Source organism: Trematomus bernacchii, unplaced genomic scaffold, assembly GCF_902827165.1.
Source record: "Trematomus bernacchii unplaced genomic scaffold, fTreBer1.1, whole genome shotgun sequence".
Classification (NCBI taxonomy): Eukaryota; Metazoa; Chordata; class Actinopteri; order Perciformes; family Nototheniidae; genus Trematomus; species Trematomus bernacchii.
Genome location: NW_022987698.1, coordinates 10,108,696 through 10,129,940, shown reverse-complemented (window position 1 = coordinate 10,129,940; position 21,245 = coordinate 10,108,696). Strand labels below are relative to the sequence as shown.

At 39.3% G+C, this 21,245-nt stretch overlaps 1 protein-coding gene across 1 annotated transcript in view; it reads right to left on the bottom strand.

Moving 5' to 3' along the window:
* si:dkey-238f9.1 (chemokine-like protein TAFA-2) overlaps positions 1 to 21,245 on the bottom strand; it is a 93,711-nt gene that overhangs the window by 22,997 nt on the left and 49,469 nt on the right. The window contains exon 2 of the mRNA XM_034139302.1: positions 13,519 to 13,622. Within this exon, the coding sequence (XP_033995193.1) occupies positions 13,519 to 13,621 (103 nt within the window). The 5' untranslated portion in view covers position 13,622. The remainder of the gene's footprint in view (positions 1 to 13,518; positions 13,623 to 21,245) is intronic.

Here is a 21,245-nt window from a genome sequence, read left to right as displayed (position 1 = left end):
CCAGCTGTAAACCATGCAAATAAGCTCACATCTGAGAGAGACACTGAAGTAGGAGTGCAGTGTAAAAGGGAAATGTCAGTATTTCTCAAACTCATGATATTCTCAAATTCTGTCTATTAGGAATATTGGTCAAACATTGAACTCTAGTCCTATATTCTAGTACTATGGCAAATGTTGACTTTTGCAAAAACAATGTTAAAGGACAAGAAGCACAAGGCATAACAAAAAGATTAGGAAAACCTTTATATGGGTCATTAAGGAATGAAATGCAAAACACATGTTGTGCTTTAGTTAGGTCATGGAGCCAGGGCTAGTGTTTACCTCCTGTCTTTACTTCCTGTCTGCCTTATTCTGTTGATTTCTCTGAAGTCCAACTTTTAACCTCTTTCCTTGTCTTACTTGATCATCCTTAGAAATGGTCATTATTTGTTTAGCAGTGGTGTGTTATATACAACCTCTGAAATGTCCAAATTGACCGTTAAGAGTCAAGTATTCAAGGCAAGGCAAGGCAATTTTATTTATAAAGCACCCCTCAACCCAAGGAAATTCAAAATGCTTTACAAAAATGAAAGACATTTAGAGCATTAAGAAGTCCAAGCCATGTAAAAAAAAATAAGAATTACAAGGTTGACAAGCACTGTAAGTTACTGTTAAGGTCGCCAACAAGATTCGATCCATAAAATGTTTTATTCATTTAAATATTTCTATACATCTTTATACAAACTAAATATATATACATTCAATATTGATATTCTGTTTATAAAATTGAGTTGGCCTCAATCACTTACACTGTGTTGCATTGATGTACTTAGTTTGAGTTTGGACAACACATTATTTATTGGAGAAGAAAACCTGCACACAATTGAATTGAGTTCATCCAATTAGCTTTTTTCCGAGTGTTGCAATGCATTTTATATACTGTGTTTTTTTCTATCCTTCAAAAATCAATCTGATCGTCAGTCAACTGCAACATGAAGCTACTGAGATCGTGCTACTTTCAATGACTTGAATAAAGTGTGAGTATTGCTTGCTCATTGATCTTTATTCTCACAGGTCCATTTTCTGGTGGCGCGATTTCTTCTACTTTTTAATCTTTAGCTCACTGAGAAGGATCTTTAAGAGAAGGAATATGGAAACAGATGAGTGGGCACCCACACTCCCCGGGTGCATGCTTTAGCGGTTTAGATGAAGTCCATGTCAGTACCATTCATCTTGCTGCCAAGATGTTAGAGCTCACCACTGACTGATCAATTGGAGTCCCTCAAGGAATCATACAGCCTTATAAGTGAAAGGCTACTGAAGTTATTAAACCCAGGGACAGCTGCAGCAGAGAGGCAGAAAAAGACTTAAACACAGACTCAAAGCCGTCTGCAGAGAAAGTGTTGTCTTGACATGGTTACTCATTCTCTAGACACTCGCTGAAAATGTAATAAGGGATGTTCAGACACACCATCAAAGAACCATTATAGTCTTTTTCTCATTTCACATGTGATTTTCTGGCACTTTTAGCAGAGAACACAGTATGTGCATTCTTCATCATCTCATATAAGCATAGCGAGATAGAGTATGATAAGAGGCTTTTTCCTACATCTTTTCTCATGATCTCCTGAAAGCACTTGGATAAAAAACACTAAGTTTCACATTACTGTCTATTACATTAAGATATGGATATATTCACTTCATTTTAAAAGGTACTCCACACCCGGACAAAGGCAGCTAATCGCAGCTTTGACTTAATATCAAGCTTTAATCACCAATTGATTGTATGGACCACTACTAGATGAAGTGTCTTGCTTTTCCCTTACTTAAAATGTTCTTGTTGTTATGACACTTTGGAGAATAATGAACTATTGTCTAAATGTTTTGTTCTGCAAAGGAAAACCTAACAATTATCCCCCTGGTATCAATCTTATTTGGCAGAAATTAGAAGCTCCCTCTGTGCGGTTTTATCTCGACTCCTGTTCTCTAACACGTGCAATAATATCAAAAGGAAAGGAAAAAAGTTGTCTTTCTTTTATTGTTTTTCCGCTGAATTTCTTCGCACACAAGGGGGTCAGAATACATTTATTGAATTATTTTCTGTGCTGCCGGGATTTGATTGTTTTCAACAGGATATGAAGATATGACAACATTGATTATAAGGAATGTAAAAACTGTGCTTTTTCTAGGCCATCTAGTTTTAGAGTAAACTGAGTATATCTTTTTGAAATGTTACTTTTATTGCACAACATTAAACTTACATGGGCACATTCAGAGATGCATTAGTCGTAGGTACGTGATTTGAAGACAAATATTTCCCAGAACTGTCTCTCTCTTTCCAGAACAAACGCAGAGGCTAAAGGTCACGCATGGCTGAGGGGAACTCTCAGTGACAGAAAGCTATGGTGCTCATGAGCAATTTCATTTAGACTAAATTGCTTTTCCAAACATGTTCCGTTGGAAGTATAATTCCTCACTGGTTTACGTTTTTCACAATCCAGGAGGTCTAGTTGGAATTTTGGGCAAGAGCAACTAAACCAGCTACTGTATGGAGTATGTGTGGATGGGTGGGATTTTGTTTGTGTCTAATTTGTTTCTCTCGTCTTGGACACATGGACATATAGATCATGTATACAGGCAAAGCAAATGTATTAGGAACCCGAAAGAGATGTATGAGCCTGAACATGAGAAAAATATGTTCCCTTTAAGTTAGTAGTTTTCAATTCATAAATGGTATCTCTTTTATATCCTTTGTTTTCAGTACCCTATATAACATAATAACATAATTCTATATCCTGCCTGACAGTGTATTTTCTAATCAAAATGCTCCATGCCTCATCTCCCCATGAACATGTGGGTCTCTACAGAGGCAGACAAAAGAGAAGCCAGAGATGCTCTTCTCCAGTCTCTGGTCTCTCATCTGACATGCACACATGCTGGTTTTCTGTCAAGCACATGTCATGTCTTTCGTTAAACGGCTGCCGTCTCTGCTCCCCAACTGGATTCCCATGTTTTTCATCTTGAGCAGATTCCACTGATGCCTTTCACAGCTGAGTGACAGGCACAGTGTCATGAAACACAAAGCATTGGTTGAACTGCAATAGGGGATGAGGGTCCCCCGTTAAACTGTACATTTCTGTAAGAATGACAGAGCAGCAATGATCTGAAGCACAGACGGATCCGTCATCATTAGACAGAGCAGACGACAGACTGCGTTTACAGTATAGAAACCATCACAGTCTGAAAAAAAGGATGGCTTGCCTAAAATTACTCATAGCTGAGGATCAGAAATGAGTCTCCGCTATATTAGGCTGTCATGTTATTTCATTAGCAACGCTGCTAACTGAGGGGTATATTTAACCAGCTGCTCTAAATCAAACGTCGCCCTGGAAAACAATATCTCGTTAGTGGCGAGGCAGCCATCGGCACTGATCCCTGTTGAATCGCGTGGGGCCTGAGGACACTATTAAAGGGCATCTGACCTGTCCACCCACTGACAGCTCAATAAAAATGTTCCTTTTTTTAATAGACCATCTTCCTGGAAAATATGTCGACAAACCTTTTAAAAAAGCCATTTGAGGAGAACTCCAATGGTTCCACCCATTACATTTTATGCTCCAGTCCATTCACATAAAGTTGATGCTCAGCCTCGGCTGCTGTTTTTATGGTGCGATGTGGACACTCGGCAATGCACTTCATTCCTGAGGAGATGTGAGCCAGAAGGCAGGAAGTCATGGAGCGCAGCAGGAAGATGGAGGCATGCAATTGATGGACTGCATTTTAGAAGCTTATATTTCACTTTATTCAGTCAGTAGCCAGCCTCTAGTGAATAACTACCAGGCCATAGCGTAGCATTACTTTAAAAGGAAAAAAGGAAAACTACCCAAGGCTGAACAGCTGACGGGTTTCTCTACGACTCGCTTTTCAACATCGCCTGACTACAAATGAGCCCTCATAAATGTCTGTTGGGATTTATATGATCAAACTGCATAGAAAAGAGGTTTCGGGGGACAGTTGTTAAGGCAAATGGATTATATTTACGGTTGGAGGCCGCACATCTGTAATAGTAAGTACAAGGAATTAGCGTTTAGAGAGGACATTAAACTTCTCCGACATGTTCTCAGACATCTTGAAATAATACTAAATGCCAATTTACAGACAGATGTCGAGCTGTTGGAAAGCCTTCATCGGTTTAATGACAACAGAGCTACATCAACCAGCCCTCAGAGGGAACAATACAATCCTTAAGCTTCATTTCCATTTATCTTAACGTACATGTCTCAAAGCAAGCTGTTAGAATATTTCTTTGCTTGGAATTTATTTATCTAATTAAGAGTTTTCAAAGTCTGACATTGTGGGCATCCTCAGAAAAATGAAGACAACAACGCCCCAACACGGTTCTTTGTAGATTTGTAACAGTAGACCCTGTAAACATGTTTTTTCGGCTGTTATGACTTTTATTTAGCAAATGAGCAGTATTATAAGTATGAAGAATGAGCTATTAGCCGTTCCAATATGCAATTGTCACTTTAATGCTTAAGAAACATTTCAAACCTAATGATTCTGAAGTTAGAAGAGGTGTTTTCCTCTATGAATATTTTGTGGATTTGTAGATATAATCGTCACCAAATATAATGATACCTTCAGAAGGTGCAAGTCACACTGAATGTAAGAATATGGTTATGTATCATGCAGTGTGTTCAGACTCAACTTAGTTATAATTATGGAGTGCTATTTTTTCTCCTTTAGCTGCTGCACGCTCAGAGTTAAGTTATCTCGTGGTGGGAAGACCAAACAACATTTTCCAAAAAAAAGTTTTTTTCTAGTTTCTGCCTTACATTTCTGCTTTGGATGAACCCAATACACTAATTATCAAAACAAACACAACTTAGACTGGTGAGAAACATCTATTTTGATGTTTGTTAGCATTGAATCATATCTGTAGCGCATCTAATGCAAACAGAAATGACTTTTTTCTTGCTATTATGGTCGTACTGAAAATGAGACCATGCGACAAGTTGATTTTAAAGATTGTAAAAAACGATTCCTGGGAATGTCGTTTGTATGGATCCAGTAGAGGTAAAAAGTAGTCAGACACATGTGCTACATTGAGGCTTGTCAACACAGGACTGATTTATAATAAATCAACTATTTGCAACTTCTTACCAGGAACATACCATAAGGACATACATATCTTACATCTTTCTAACATTTATGTATGACTCCTCCGCCTGTACTCACTATCAACTCAGTGGGTGGACGATGCTCTTTGATGTCTGCACGCCGCAGGAACCGTCCTGACATCAGGTTGTAAACATATCAAATATGTTTGATAGAGACTGCTCAGATCTGTCTGGGAGTCAATCTCTGTGGGTAAGAGTGAATATGTGAACCCTAAAATACCCAGGCAACCCACTCTGATAATCACTTCAGAGCCTCTGTCACCACCTTTACATAAGTTGCTGCAGTTGTTTAGCGAACTTGACGGTGTCGATGAAACCCTTCCCTAAAAAGCTCAATACGTTGAAATGTTTTGATCTTCGCCTGCATTTATTTGTTGTCCTCCATCTGCAGGCTCTGCACTAACATGTCTCCTGCTCCTCTCAGTTCTGCTGCACCTGTCTGCTTTTGTTTCCATCATGACTCAGACATCCTGCATGCTCCTTTGAAGCTACTTAAACGGCAATGATACACTCTATAGGCGTTTACTGTGTGTGTAGCACTCCACAAAACACTCAAAACATCGTAGAGCATTTAGGGTAACACGACTCCACTTCTGCATTAACATGTCCCATTCCTGTAGCCTACAGCGGCTCATTCAGTATGTGTGAGCTTGAAATATTCCATGAAAGTAGACATCAGAAAAAACAAACATGTAATCTGCAATTCCATGCTGGGATGCATGTCGCTACATTTGCAAAAATGGAGAGGATTAAGAGAATTTGTATGGATGCAAGCTCAAATATGCTTAGTGCTGGGAGCAGTCCAAAGTACCATTAAATTATTATCCAGCCTTCCCGTTTATTCATATTTTATAACGTTCTCCCTGGTTTAAGTGTTACCCTCTAAATGTTAATGTTGTTCTTTGTCTATGGCAGGTATATACTTTTTCTAAACCCCTACAGTTAGTACTCAACATATTTATCCACTTTTCTTTAATTACATTTCTATTTTTACTGTATAAACATGTTTTCCTCAACGTAAACATAAATCCTCCCATATGTTTTGTCTTGCCATTTTGTCATCATCACACAATATTGTAGCACTTTGAGGAGCAAAATCCTCAGTAAAATAGAGAACATGACCTTTTGTACTGTACAGCAAGATATTAATACAATGACCTATTTAAGATGAAGTGCAAACTCATCCTGTGTCTTTTCTGACCTACTCAAAAAGTGAAGGCTAATGCACACCTGGTGCTTGCTCATATCCAAAATATTTATATCTTTTGATCCAAAGTTCTGTGTTTTTATCATATTGAAGTTGGTATCCTGAGAATATAAACTGCAAATGATGAGACATATATAGTGCATTGGATATGTGATTAATGTTTATTAGCATTGTTTGGAAAAAGCCCCTGCCTTTTGTAAATCCACATTTTAAATAGAGAAGAATGTTGATGGATGCTTGGCATTTAACTCTATAAAAGAAACAACAATTATGGTTGTGTAAAGAAAGCACAGTAATAATGTGAGCAGTGACTTATTGGTTTTAATTATCTGCCTCTACCGCATTTATGTCAATCTAATGTTTTAGGGTCTTTGTCCTACTGTAGGCAAACGTGCGTTGAAATATGTTGTCATAGCAAACATTAAAATAGACTTAATCAAAGTAAGAAGTAATGCCTTTAACTCATTTGTTTATCATTGGCAACACGAAGGAATAATATGGCACTATTCCTCTGTATGATATATATTTGTAATAAATTAAAATTAACGTTATGGAGCAACATGCATCAAACAGCCACTCATATAACACAGTCGGTGGAGCGGTGAATCACCAGCACTAACAAATTAATCGCTTCAAATATTCTTCCACACATTAAAGTTTCAACGGGAACAGAGATGTGGCCAATTTAAAGGGGACTGTAACTCCCTGTGTTGAGCTTCAACCAAGCACAGCCCATTAACAGCAATACAATTGACTAACTTTAAAGGAGGTTGATCTAATTGCTGGGTAAGGGCAGGCTTTTAGTTTGTAAGACCCAATTACCACCATGCTGTTAGCACTTCTGCACTAATTGCATTTATCAGCTCAAATCGTTATCACCAGGCTTTCTTTCGATTCTATCAGAATCCAAAAATCCTCATTTCTTTGAGTTTCAGAACAGCTAGAGGTAACTCATAATGTGGCGAGGGATAATGGGTTTACATTTAAGCTGTAATTAGAGAGGAAATGGAGATAGAAGACTGCTGGCGTATCTGATTCTGACACAGTATGGGTCCTCCTATCGGCGACAATAAAACACAAAGACAGTTTCTACTTTAACCCACCTGCTGTTAGCTTGAAAACCCATATTAGATGTGAATTAACCTTGGGTTTTATTTTGTAGTTATTCGTTTATTTGTCAGTGACAACACAGTAAACTTGGTAACAATAGCTTGACAAAGTAGTGCTCGTGAGGTTTCAAGTCAAAGCTAACTTGAGATCTCCGTCCCCCGGTTACACTTTTCTACTGAAACACGCTGATGTCATCGTTACCAAAGGCACATCAGATTGCTTAATTAATAGTGAGTTTCTCATAGATGATCATAAATAAATTACAATATTTCCTTAATATTGCATGTATTGCACAAGTTAATTTGTACATTTTTGTATGTCAATATAGGTCAATATGTTGCTATAATGTCAATAAAAGTCGGCATAGTTCAGAGATTAAGTACAAACTTGGTTTGTTACAAGTTGCGCCAAAATTGTGGTAAAATATTTAGGTTATGAACAAGGCTCCGATTATCTAAACTTGTCATTCTTACCAGGATGTATTGTATATTATCATATACCAAATAAAAAAATATTTGATATAAAATGCCTTTGAACTGAACAGCATGTTGATTTAGTTCACACAAGAAATGCAGGATGTATAATATTAGATAAGCAAGATTTAGTTGTTTGTTAGATTAAAAAATATGTGTGTTTATTGGCACGGATGTTCTTCTTAATTTGGTTATTACATGCATCAATTGTAGGATATTAACAATAACATAATTAAGGATTACATCAACAACAAGTGCCTGTCAAAAACTGGTATTGGAAATTAACTTTAAAAACAAAGCAAAAAAGAAAACAGCTGAGCACATATAGACCCAGAAGTCCCCTTTAAACTCTGCAGATGAATAAAATGACTATTCTGTTGTTCACCACCATAACATTCCCCACATGATAACAAGAACACGCTCAGGAGTGAACTTTGATTTCTAGTTAAGCATGTGAATACAACTATTGACATTCTCGGAGCGCATACACTCTCCCCTGCTCCGCTGGCTCCACACCCCCCCCCCCCCCACCACACACAGAGGATACAACCAAGGCCACACGCAGGCACTCATGGCTCATCTATACAGCTGCCATTCAGACGCGTATAGCAGAGGACGTTTGATGGTTTTCTAATCTCGCTAGCTGCCACCGGGAGATGGGGCGAGCTGACCCCTGTCATCCCCACGGTGCATCCCAAACAGCCCCACATCTCCATCTCAATCGGCCTCCCCCCGCTATCTCTGTCTGCCATTGTGTTGTCCACCTGCTCTCCAAATGTCAGGACGAATGCTCTGCAGCGGCAGCGGCAGCGGCATCCCCCCCCCCCCCACGTCCCGTCCCCCCCACGTCCCCGGGGCGGGGGTGACCTGCCCCTACCGCCGCTTGGTATAATGTCATGCTATCCCTGGGCAAGGGGTCCACGCTGACCTGCTGTGTGCGATGTGCAGCAGAATGATGTATGCTAGCACACAACAACAGAGATACACTGCGTTACAGGGCTCATTACAGGCCAGTAAACAGGAGGAACTGACGCTCCTGATGAGAAATAATGAGGTAGAGAAGTGTGGGTCCAGTTGGCTAGGATCAAAATCTTCCCCCAAAATGTTTCCTCATGTCCGCGAGCTGACAAATGAGGCACTAACTGAACTGTGGAAAAGCCACTAAATATAGGCTTGTTTTGCAGTCAGGCTCAATTTATCTGATGCTTTTTCTCCCCTCCTCCGTTGCCCTCTTTTGGTCCCTTTCTTCTTCATAGTGACTTTGTGTTCTGATTTATACTTGTTGAACTTCAAAAATAGTTTAGTTAAAAAAGCAGAGAGCCCTTGAACAGGAAAACTCATACAAAAGGTCAGGCATATCCACTTGTGTGGTAATGCTTTGCTACATTGTGTCAGTTTTAGGGCTTTGTAGAAAATGCTATTAAAGAGAAAATCTGAAATTGCTTAAATATACAATCTTCCCATGTCATGCTTTTCCGGTTATTACCCGTCCCCTTGTGTGTTATGAAGGTTTCTATGCATGTAAACGGTCTGCAGAGTCAAACACCCTCAAAGTACACCCTGTAGCGAGTAAATCTCTAACACAGAAAAGACCTGTCTATGCTGCCCCAAAACGCCTCCTTGGAGATTTCTCATTTTCCATTGTTTTCTTCCTGGGTTCTGTGACATTCATGTGATTTTGGAAAATTGCACAATTTAAATCTATTCTAGTAGACCTCAAAAATGGAAATATGATTAGTAGAAATGGCCATGCCATGGGACCTTTAAATACCATGCAGTATTAAGATAAACTTATTTGTGCAGTTATTCTGCAATTTCACATTTAATATTTGCTCCATTGTTCAAACACAATGACTTAATCTGCCCCAAAGCTATCCAAAGTTTGACTGTTACTATTATTGTTATATTGTTTTGAATAACTAAAATAACCTCATTCTTTAGACACTAAAAAAAGAACTCTGCTGCAGTCTGGTTTTCATCAAGACCCATCAAGCATGAAAGGCTCTCTTCGCAGGCGTCCCCCCTTCAGGCAGCCACAGGGAAACTATTCTAATTGATCTAGTTAGAATATTAAAACGTACAATCTTTTTTAATGTGACTCATCTTAATAAACCTTTTCCAAAATAGTTATGGGACAGTGATGAGAGAAAATAATGTTATCGTGTAGGGAAAAAAATGAAAAAGTTTAGGTTGGATTCTGCTATTAATGTTGGCTCCAGAGAATCAGTTTATTCTTAATATGAAACACTGAAAATGATCTTGCATAGAATACAAAAAGCTTTGAAATCAGCTTGAGAATGAGCCATTAGAGTGCTTCACACAGTTTTTAAAATGTCTCTACCATAAGCAAATATGGAAATATTCCTGAATTTAAATGAGAGCTAGAGCCGTTTTCATCTTATTAATAGGGCAGCACAACCCCTTGTGTGCATGTGAATATAGAACAGGACCTTGATTTAAACCCAACGTAAACCTTAGCTCCAAAGTCATTTTGACTCCAATTTGTAAAGCTATCCATGACCCGTGTGGCTTAATCCCTAATATTTTAAAAATGCAACAGAGTTTACGACCTGTAAACGGCACAGCTTAAAGCGTTTTGATCTCAAAGAGGGAGCTGCTGCCATGATGCATCACCAAGCCTCGGCGAGGAATGTGTTTTTCGCGCCTGTTTTCCTCTCTACCACATTTCAGTGTTTGCCCTCGCGGACACTGGACAACAAACCACAGAGAGCTTGATTTGGGTTATTTCAAATGAGACAGAGTGAGCTACTGTTGAGAAAATAAGTATCCTAGTATCCAAATAGCAGAATAACGAGGCCGCTGTATGACCTGGTCACATCATCAGTCTAAATCCTATCGACAGGAGCGAAACAAATTGCACAGCCGAAGGGTACTTGTTATCACGCTCGCTCCCTTTCCAGACTGCTCTCCTCTCACCCTTCTTCTCCCTCTCCACTCTTTCATGACTAGCTAATGAATGCAGATGGTGCTCTGGGGGATGCAGTGGTCTTATTACAGGGGTTATGTGTGCGCGCACTGAGCTCAGCATGCTCCAGTCAGGCTGTGGTGAAAGGTTCAATTGCTTTGGCGAAGCCCCCACCTCAATAAGCAGTAGGGCTAAAGAGGTTTGTTTACTGGGCCCACCTTGACTTGACCTCCGTAGCCCAGGGACAGGCTGCGTGATTACCTAAGTGTCAGTGCAGCCCGGGGAGAGCGGGGCCGGGCCCCCTCTCACTGCCTCCTAATAAATCACAGGAATAAGCGCACAAACCACAAGAGCGGGACGAATGCGAAACCAAAGAGACAACAAAGTAAGCCCGAAGATTAAATTGTTTATCGAACACACTACTCCAATTTCAGTATACAATCATCAAATATATTCAATAAATATTGAAAGAATTGATTAGAGTATCACATGAGAGGGTGAGAAAAACATGTGATTGCCTGTAAATGACCTCAAACGCTGCTTTAGCACCCTCTTATCTTCTGAGAACGCGTGATTTTGGAGCTGCAGCACAACAACAGGAGCAAAGTTTGATTGATGATTTTGGATGACAAGGCCTGACTCAAAATTCACATTCCTAATTTCAAAGGTTTTGGAGGCGGTTGGGGTCATCTCTCATATTGTACTTCAGGTGTCTTCACTTTTGTTACTGAGCATGACACACGCACACACACAGACAACCTCCTGATGTTAACCTTCCAAATCTGCCATTTAAAGGGGCCCTATTATGCTTTTTGGGGGTTTTTCCTTTCCTGTTGTGTGTTATATAGCTTTGTGTGCATGTAAATGGTCTGCAAAGACTAAAATCCCAAAGTTCCTCCCACTCTCTGAGCATATTTTCTTGTAGAGCAAAATAGAGTACATTCATTTCTCAAGTGTGTGAAATGTAAGCATGGAGTGTAATCTCTCTACAGTATTTATAGTATGGATTTGTAAGCAAATCAATACAAAATAACAATAACTTATCACTTACATATATACCCTAACTCATAAAACATTTATAAAAACCTGCCATTTCCTGAAGTCTCTGCAGGTGAATATGAAATGAAGCTAATAAATAGTACAATTATTCTGCAGCTGGGGAAGTCAAACATTAAGCTGACAGAGAGTTAATTCTACCGTCACAGCTTTTCTTCTTCTGTCTTGGACTGGATTTGAAATACACCTTGACGAGGCACATGCTATGATGCAACTCATTTCATATATTATGCATTCCTTCCCTGTGCAGCTTACCCTGCCACAGCCCTGGATTCTGATGCCCTATCAAAAGTATTTTGCTGGTCATGTTGTTTTCTGCCAACATGGAGCTGTTCGCCTGCAGCCATTGGTTGCTGTTTGTCCTCCAGAGGAATAAGGCTCATTATTTCAATGTGTGGTCACGGTTTCTACCGATACGCCCAGGGATCGGACCATCTCTCCTTTAAGGGAAATCACTTTGAAAGGTCTTGTCCCCTGCCCTCCACACACAAACACACACACTTGCACACACTTACTGTACTGGTATTTCTTTTTTTTCTCCATGTGATGCTTGAGATCGCACGACTGCACAAAACGCAACCATACAGTAAATGTGTGTTTTCGCTGGTGAGCAGAGAAACCAAGAAAGCTCGGCTCATTATATCCGTTTCTTTTGAAAGAGCCAGTGAGGTGAACTGCCGACTACATATGCGCGTGACCTGGGCTGTAAAGAATTGTTTACTCAGGTCAGTGAGAGAAATATCACCCACCAGAATCATCCTACGACTGTGTGACGATTAACTGATACACTATCAGCTGTATTATACTTTTTAGGATGCATCTTACAATGTATTAAGTCAATACATTTCCATAACTGTATTAGGTTAGTTGAAAGCAATAATATTAAGTTCATCATAATATTTGTATTTAACCTTAATAGTATTGCTTTCAACTAACTTAATAGTTAGGTGAAATCTGTTGCCATAATACATTTATTCAAGTTAAAGTATTGTCAGTGTACTGTCTTATTGTGAGGATTTATTGTTCAAGTAAAAAAAAAGGCTATAAAAAACATAATTCTATTTTTAGGAGCTCTTTCCCAGATTGTTTTAATAAATCCTTCAGTGAAAGCAGTAAATAGAAAGAGAAAAGTTGCTTTCATGGCTACAAGACTGAGGGGTTTTAAATCCCTTGAAAAATTAATGCATACATAAATTAGGTATGCAGGGACAATCAATGAGTAATGCTCTGTTTTCCCTCAACAATTTAAAGTCATTAAAGGATATTCAGGAAGACACTAACAGGATAATGCCAGTGTATAATTCTATCATGTATTTGTTGTTCTTCCTGCTGGTGTATTTGCCACGGTCGGATGCTCCTGCTTCCCTGGAAGTCAAAAGCTGCCATTGTTTTTGCTAAATACATGCTTTTTCCTTTTAGACTTTTCATGGGCAATGACTGTAAATGGGGACAATAAGAGTGAATAAAATTACAGCAGTACTTGTCTTTAATCCTATGCTTCCCCAGTCAAGCTGTTAGTAGCAGACTTTGGTTGTTATGGGCGACATGGAAAACAAACAAAGACAAACACATGCAGTTTTGTACCTATGTGGCTTCTGTGTGACGATGCCAGTCCCCACAGAGACACCATACAGACGGTCAGCAGCAGGGCCCTTCTGCACACGCTCTGTAGGTCCCTCTCCCGCATTCTGGAAAACAAAAAGAAGACAAAAATAATCAGCGGTGAGCCATATCTGCATCACACACACACTCAGATGTTGCACTTGGGTTCATGCCAGCAGACTCCCAGAGCTTCAGCTTGGCAGTCCGAGGTGGTCAATTATGATAACTCCTGAAATCACAAAGCTTCAATCTACAGAGCTCTACATCCACGCCTTTTCTGTGTCGAGGTTAAGCCTGCTGAGGGCCACACACAACAAGGTTGTGAAGCAGAAATGTGCAACATAATGCCAGGAAATAATAAATAACAACACAGCGACAGCCTTCTATTGATATTGCATACAAATTGAGAAATATCTCTTATAAATGGAAAATGGGAATGAAATCCTCGTTAATTGTCACAAACATTAAAGAACTTAATGCTGTAAGCGCCACACATGAAATTCCATTCACCTACAAACCTACAACCTGGATGAAACCACATAAAACAATCTTTAAAAATGAATCTCGTTGAAGTATAAATCATTTATCACCCCAAATATTTGGTCTGTGTTGCTGACAAAACAGAGTGATAAGGTACATTGGCTTATAGCCCAATAAAATGTGTTTTAATTGTAACTACTATCTGCCATGTTTTAATGTTTGAATTGTTATATTAGAGAGTATGTGTCCTGACTCCTGTATATGGAAACACATCCAAATGCACAATAATGACACTACTGAAAAATAATGTGAAATGTAAAACTTAAACTACATTACTAGACGGTTTTAATTGAGTTTAAGATTGCGCTGTGTTGCAGATGATTTTATAAAGTTGGAATTTGTGAAAGACAGCTTATCCGTCCCCTGAAGTGTAGAAAACCAAAGAAGGTCAAATGGATTTGTTAGATCCTGACCAATCCTGTCGCTGTGTCAGGGATAATTAATCGTTCTGAATAATTAATGAATTTACCACCGCTGTGCTCGGCCAAAGTACCTCTCTCATTTTGGAAATGCAGAAATCCTTCTTGTTATTGTGTGTTAGCTAAAGGTATTCTCCAAACTCAAAATAAATCCTACAAATAGCTTTAAGCAACAAATACAACTTACTGTTTACTGATCCTGATTTACATTCAGTCCAGAACAAAAGACAAGCAGTTTAATATTGCAGAAGACTCGGACAAAACCCTAAAGCTGGAATTAAAAAAGGTTCATAAGTAGCTTTTCACCGCAAAAAATACTTATCTTAATTAATTGCCTTAAAAAAGACTAATAGTTGACTGAGTTCAATAAAAAGCAGGAATGAGTTCTAAAACCTGGAAAAGGGTTAGCATGTTAGCACTTCTGGATTCTTCATCCTAAAAAGTCAATGTTTGTTTTTTAATGGATAGCTAGAGAGCCCTATTCATCTAACTTGTATCAGATGTGTTTCACTAATCACAGTGGGACACATTGAGCTAAGGGAATAAGGCAAACTAAACATAAATGAACAATGTTGTGTAGTTTTTAGGCTTTGTAATATTTATAGACCAATATTGGCGCTGTAAATAAAAGCCCAATGTTCAGACTTTAACTTGTGTGCAGAGAAAGCCTATTCAACCAATAAAACTATATTTTTTTCATGAAGCAGTGTGCTTTGTGGCTTCCTTGTGAGATTTGTTCTGAGCAGCGTGAGAGCGTGAGACAGAGCCTCACGCCAAACATGAGAGAGATGGCAACCGTGTATAAACTCACTGCAATTCATAATACCAATTTAGATCTGGAGACAGCAGGAACAAAATAAGTGTGTTTACTATCTCTGTCTCCCTCTCTCATCCTGCTACCTGGGAGGTGGGTAATGCCGTTTGTGTTATCTGTCTTAATGTGCGCAGCTCAGTAATCTTCATGTACTTTCTGAGTGTCCAGTAACACTCTCCATCTCCATCAACGAGCAATGCAATTAGCGGATCATCTTACCGCCAACAGGGTTGGCCTCCTCTCTGGTGAGGAAGCAGCCGCAAATCACAGCACTGCTTTGAACTCTGTTCCAGTGCAGATACTCAAATTAGTGAAATGCTTGGTTTCATGAAAAAATATCAACTCCTTGCTTATTTGGCAGAGGCTCGTAGACGAGACGAGGGAGAGGTTTTCAGCAGCGACTGCCTTTGTACTGACAGCCAGCGCTGGGTGATGCTGAACCAGACGCTCTGATTCTGTACAGTATCAGACAGCTGACGTAATGGGGATGTTATGAGAGCCCAGACTGTAAATAAACATAGACACAGTGTCTGAAACATCACCAATAGATTATTTAACGGACCATTTGAAGCCTGCGGTTTAGATTTACGCTTGCTTCCATTTAGTAAGGTGTTGAGCCAAACTTAAAGGTTGAGCCCTGAGGTGAGGCAAACAAGCAACAACAAAGAGAGCTGACATATGTCAATCAGAACAAACTTAGTCTACAAATACACACTTATCTAAGCCTCTATATGCTCTAAAAAACAACACAACCACCATGGCAAATTATTTACAAAGGTAAATATAGTATAAGACTCTGTATTTATTGAGAGGTTTGAGTTTTTCCAGAAGTAAATACAAAGAGAAGGGATTTCTGATGCTGAATGAGTCATCTTCAAGTCAATCTCTAGTGCACACATTTGGGCAAGCTACATGTAGCAAACAGGGATGTAAACAAAGGGATCTTATAAGAATCGGCCCAGCAAATGTTTTATGAGAAAGAAAATGTATTCAGCAAATGTATTAGGCCTCAACGATAAACATAATGCATTATGTTGAGAGAGACCGAATGAAAAAAGACTCTGCGTCTTTAAAACAGAATCACACTTGGCTGTAATGCTTTAAAGATTGGGTTGCCTTCAAGCATTGTCTGGCTCCTGCAGAAGATTGCTTCACTAAACAGATACTCACTGCAGCAGCCGTTGTGAATCAAGATGTTCTCTTGACTTTTTTTGTCTGTTCATTCGAGACTAACCAGGTTAATTACCTCCCACAGTTAGAAAACTAATTTTCACCTGCACTCCCTGTAGTCTACACCGACGCATAACACCGCCAACGTGGGACCACATGAAGTGGTAATATGATTAAAAAGAAGATTTTTTACTTTGGTAAAAAGAATTGGGAGCTGCGTTTCAAACACGCTCCTTCAATGTGAGTCCCTCCAAAGCAGGGGTGGGGAACCTTTTTCCTCTCAAGGGCCATTTCAATTTTTCAACATCCTCCGAGGGCCGTACAAATTATTGACCTCTGCTTAAAAATACTAGAATCACAGCCCATTCATTTGGCCTTTCTTTCATGCAGTGCAAAGAAAAAGCAACCTCTTAATCCAGATATCTCACCATGACTCGCGTATGCATGCACGTGCACGGTTGTGGCATGACCACCAAAACAGAAAGATATGGACACAAGATGTGTGCAACTGTATTTAGTATCCTATCCATGTGGACATCATTTAAGTGGTGGCCTAACCTCCTCTAGGGGGTCCGGGGGGCATGCTCCCCCAGGAAGATCTTTTTTTAAATATTGAAGTTAAAACTATCAATCTGGTGCACTTTGAGAGTAACATGAAGAGATCTATGGATACATCTCTCAACACCCATATGAAACAGAACTGTAAGCAGATTTCTTTTTCTTTATGGATATTTTACAAATCATATTTTACAATAACAACTTTTTTTTACTGTCATATAGTATTTTATACCTGTTTACTTTATTCTCTTATTTTTTTATAACTATAATGATCATATAAAGATGTGCCTTTACCTCACTGGTTGTAGAAGCTTGTTATATTCGTTAGCATAGCTAGCTAACCAGATGCTAATAACAACAAAGTTATTGACTGTATGATCAGTGTGACAGATGAACAGATCGCCACTGGGCTTACAACTAAAGACACAGCCACACAAAAACTGCGGCATGTGTACAGCTCCTTATGGGTACACAGGAAATATTGGTGAGTATTTTTTCCAGAGTAATTACTATTTTGCTCTGAAATAGTGATATTTAATCATTTTGGAGTGTATTTATTACTCATTGCTTCTAGAGTGCGATCAAAAATGCAGAGTCAATTCTATTGGAGTTAAACCATGACCACGCTGTAATGGAGGTGATCTCTGGGGCCATTGATCTCGGTCTCCGTTATGGATTATATAGCTTCATTATTGGTGAAGTATATTCATTTGTTCCACGCTAAAACATTGCACAGGAAGCATGTGATTATATGTCATTTATGCATCTATTTGTCACGATCTGTCTATGTTTTAGTTTGTCTGTCTCTGTTTCCTGTTTTAGTTTGAAAAGTGTTCCCCCTCCCGTCTTGTCTGTTGCTGGTGATTGCGTTCACCTGGTGCCCTGTGTTTCTCCTCCCTCCTCACCTGTGTCTTGTTGGTTTGATTAGTCCTGTGTGTATTTAGGTTCTGTTTTCCTGTTAGTGTGTGTGTGTGTGTGTGTGTGTGTGAGTGTGAGATCCTTGTTGCTGGTGACTGTGTTCACGTGAGACAGTCATATTGAGGCTGTGTATCATGTACCACAAAGAGGAATAAATGCCCACACCGGGTTGTATTTGAACTCTCTGCCTCTGCCTCCTTGCTTGGTCGGGCCGCTCAATGGTCAGCTTCACACACGCCCACTCATGTTCCTTAAGCACTTTGGTTTATTGACCTTCTTTATTGTAAAGATCATTATGGTTCATTTATTCTATTCTGAGTAAAATGACCTTCTATTGGGAGTCAAATTACCTTCTAGTTGGAGTCAAATTACCTTCGAGTTGGAGTGAAATTACCTTCTATTATGAGTAAAATGGCAGTAGAGTTGTTTTTAATATACACTACATAGAGTAAATAACCATTAAGCAGAGTCAAATCTAAGCACATAATAGAGTAAAATGAACTCTAAAAATACAACTCTGAACAAAGAGTACATTTTATTCTATATAGGTTGGGACCAAATGTAATATTTTTAGAGTAAAATTTTCTTAAATTTTAGTCAATTTTACTCAGAGAAATTTACTGTGTACTGCAATTTTTGTAAGTGCCGAAGCAACGTTCTGGTGCTCTCCGTCAGAACTGCACCCCTGTCAGACCAGACATACAGTATACCATGTGATGACACGTTAGGCTCGTGTTGTGTTCAAGGAGCCTGACCTTGGCCAGGAAAAACAGGCACTCGCTTGTTTAATTTTTTTGCTGTCTAGATTTCTTAAATATTTTTCTTTTTTGCGTGTGTTTATAAATTACCTCGAGGGCCGTACCAAATGGTCTCGCGGGCCGTATTCGGCCCGGGGGCCGGAGGTTCCCCACCCCTGCTCTAAACAGTTCAACCAAATTCTCTTACCTTTCATTTCTCTTTCCTGTTTATCTTAAAGGTCACCTGTTATGCAAAACCCTCTTTTTCACGTCTTTTATACATAAATGTGCATAGCCAAAGTGTTGGGAAAGTTTCAGGAAAAAATATTCTCTCTCTTGTTGTCCTGATCCATTTATATAAAAACCTCTCTGAAAATGAGCAGATCAGATTTGGCCACTTTGTTTTGGGTTGAGCAACCATTAGCCAATAACCAACCAAGGTAACACCTTATCCCCTGATTGTCCTCCTACAGCTCCATTGTGTTTTTTAACCAATCACTTCAAAGAGGGGCGTGGCCAGCAGCAGCTCATTAGCATTTAAAGCTACAGACTCAGAATCAGCCCTTTTGGAATAGGGCTGAAACAGAGGGGTGTATGGGATGCTACAATGCATGATCTGTTTGGTATTTCGAGCAAAACACTCCAGAAACATGTTTTGTACATATCTGAGTCCTATAATGTATTGTTGGAAAAGAGTATAATGGGGGACCTTTAAAGAAGAAATACACATTACGCATATTTCCGCTTCTGTAAACAATCTTATATATTACATTACATGTTACTTGTTAGACGCTTTTATCCAAAGCAACTTACATACTCAATACTGTGGACAATCCCCACAGGAGCAATTTGGGGTGAAGTGTCTTGCCCAGGGACACAACGACATGCTGACTGCAGTGGGGTTTGAACCTGTGCTCCCCTGATCCGAACACCAACGCACTAGTCCACTACGACACACGCCCCCCCTATACTAAACGAATAAATCTGCTGTGACAGCTGAACTCCAGAAATAATTTGAATTTCCGTGCTGCCTGCTTGTTGAAAATGAAATGTCTAATAGTTATTTTGTGACTGTTTTACTCCAAACAAGATTCAAACCTACTGGAACATATTATACCGCAACTTCCATCTTGTGTCTGGCAGTGTTCAGGTGGCATCTTGGAGCTGGTTAACAGGATAATTATTCCACCTGATGGATGTGGCACTGAGACCAGGTGGCTCATCAGAAAATGGCCTGATCAGGGTAAATCTATTTTGTGGAAGTTAAGGCTGATTTTATATAAACACATTTAGTGTGATGATGAGTTTTCATGCAGTTCGGATACTCTGTAACTTTCATGAATGTCAGCAGGTCTAAACAACTTCTCCAAACTGTGTATATATGGTCTGAGAGTACATTAGATGATTTGCTTTTTCTATCAACATATTGAGATTTAAAAATATAGGTATCTGCAGAGTAGTGTTGTAGTCAAAACTACCTTAACCGAGACCAAGTCATGACCAAGACCGGAGTGTACCAAGACCAAGACAAGACCAAGACTTTTAGAGGTCGAGACCAAGTCAATACAGGGCGAATGTGTGAATGGGGTGGGGAGAGGTGAGGGGGTAGCAGCCTGTTTCGACCAGTTCCATGTTTACAAACATTGCGCCGCATGAGCGCAAATATACGGAGTCTTGTGAGTGCTTAAAAGTAAGTCAGGGAAATCCCGTTATTGGTTGCATTTGAAACAGGGCGTTTTACATCTAATCACATCCCCAGCCACAGCCGTGGTCTTGAGGGTCTTGAAATAAATCTCGAGTCCTATTGGTCCGAGACTGAGCCAAAACCGAGTACAAATGCAGTCGATTCCGAAACAAGACCAAGACCTTAAAAAAGTGGTCTTGAGACCAAGACCGGTCTTGAGTACTACACCATTACAGCAGAGTATGCCCAAGATTCATATTAAAAGCATCTTCAAAACATTCACATATATAATTTATGTCACATTCAGTATTGTCCCATGGAAACTAAAGCAAAACCTCCTGTATACTGTAAGTGTATAAGTGCTTTATACCAACAGTAAGTTCTACCATTATGTAATATCTGCAAGGTCAGCCGCTTATCAAACTGCTACTTTGAAACACTGCCAATTAAACTTCACAATGAAGGAAAATTGTCTTTCAAAGATGTAGTTCTTTCTGGGGCTTTTCAGTTGTGAGTTGCTTCTCCAGTTATTCACTGCATTGTGGGAGAAATGCTGCACACTAAAAAAAAACTAATGTTTTTGGTTTGTATTCCGTCTGGTTTGACAGAACATAGTAAAACCTGCTTATTATCATGTGTTTGTGACATACTGGGAATATTTTACTAAAACTCTCTTTTCCTAACTATTTTCTTGTGCCACGAAGAAGATTCCAGCCTAGTGACAAGACCTCAACCTTTTATGGCTTTTATCCACCCCATTATACCTTTTACTTCTGTGGTGAATGCTGGTATGTGTCCCATTACCACGGATTAAACCATTAGTGGTAAATATGAATAGTATGAATAATATAATTTTATGAAATGGGCTT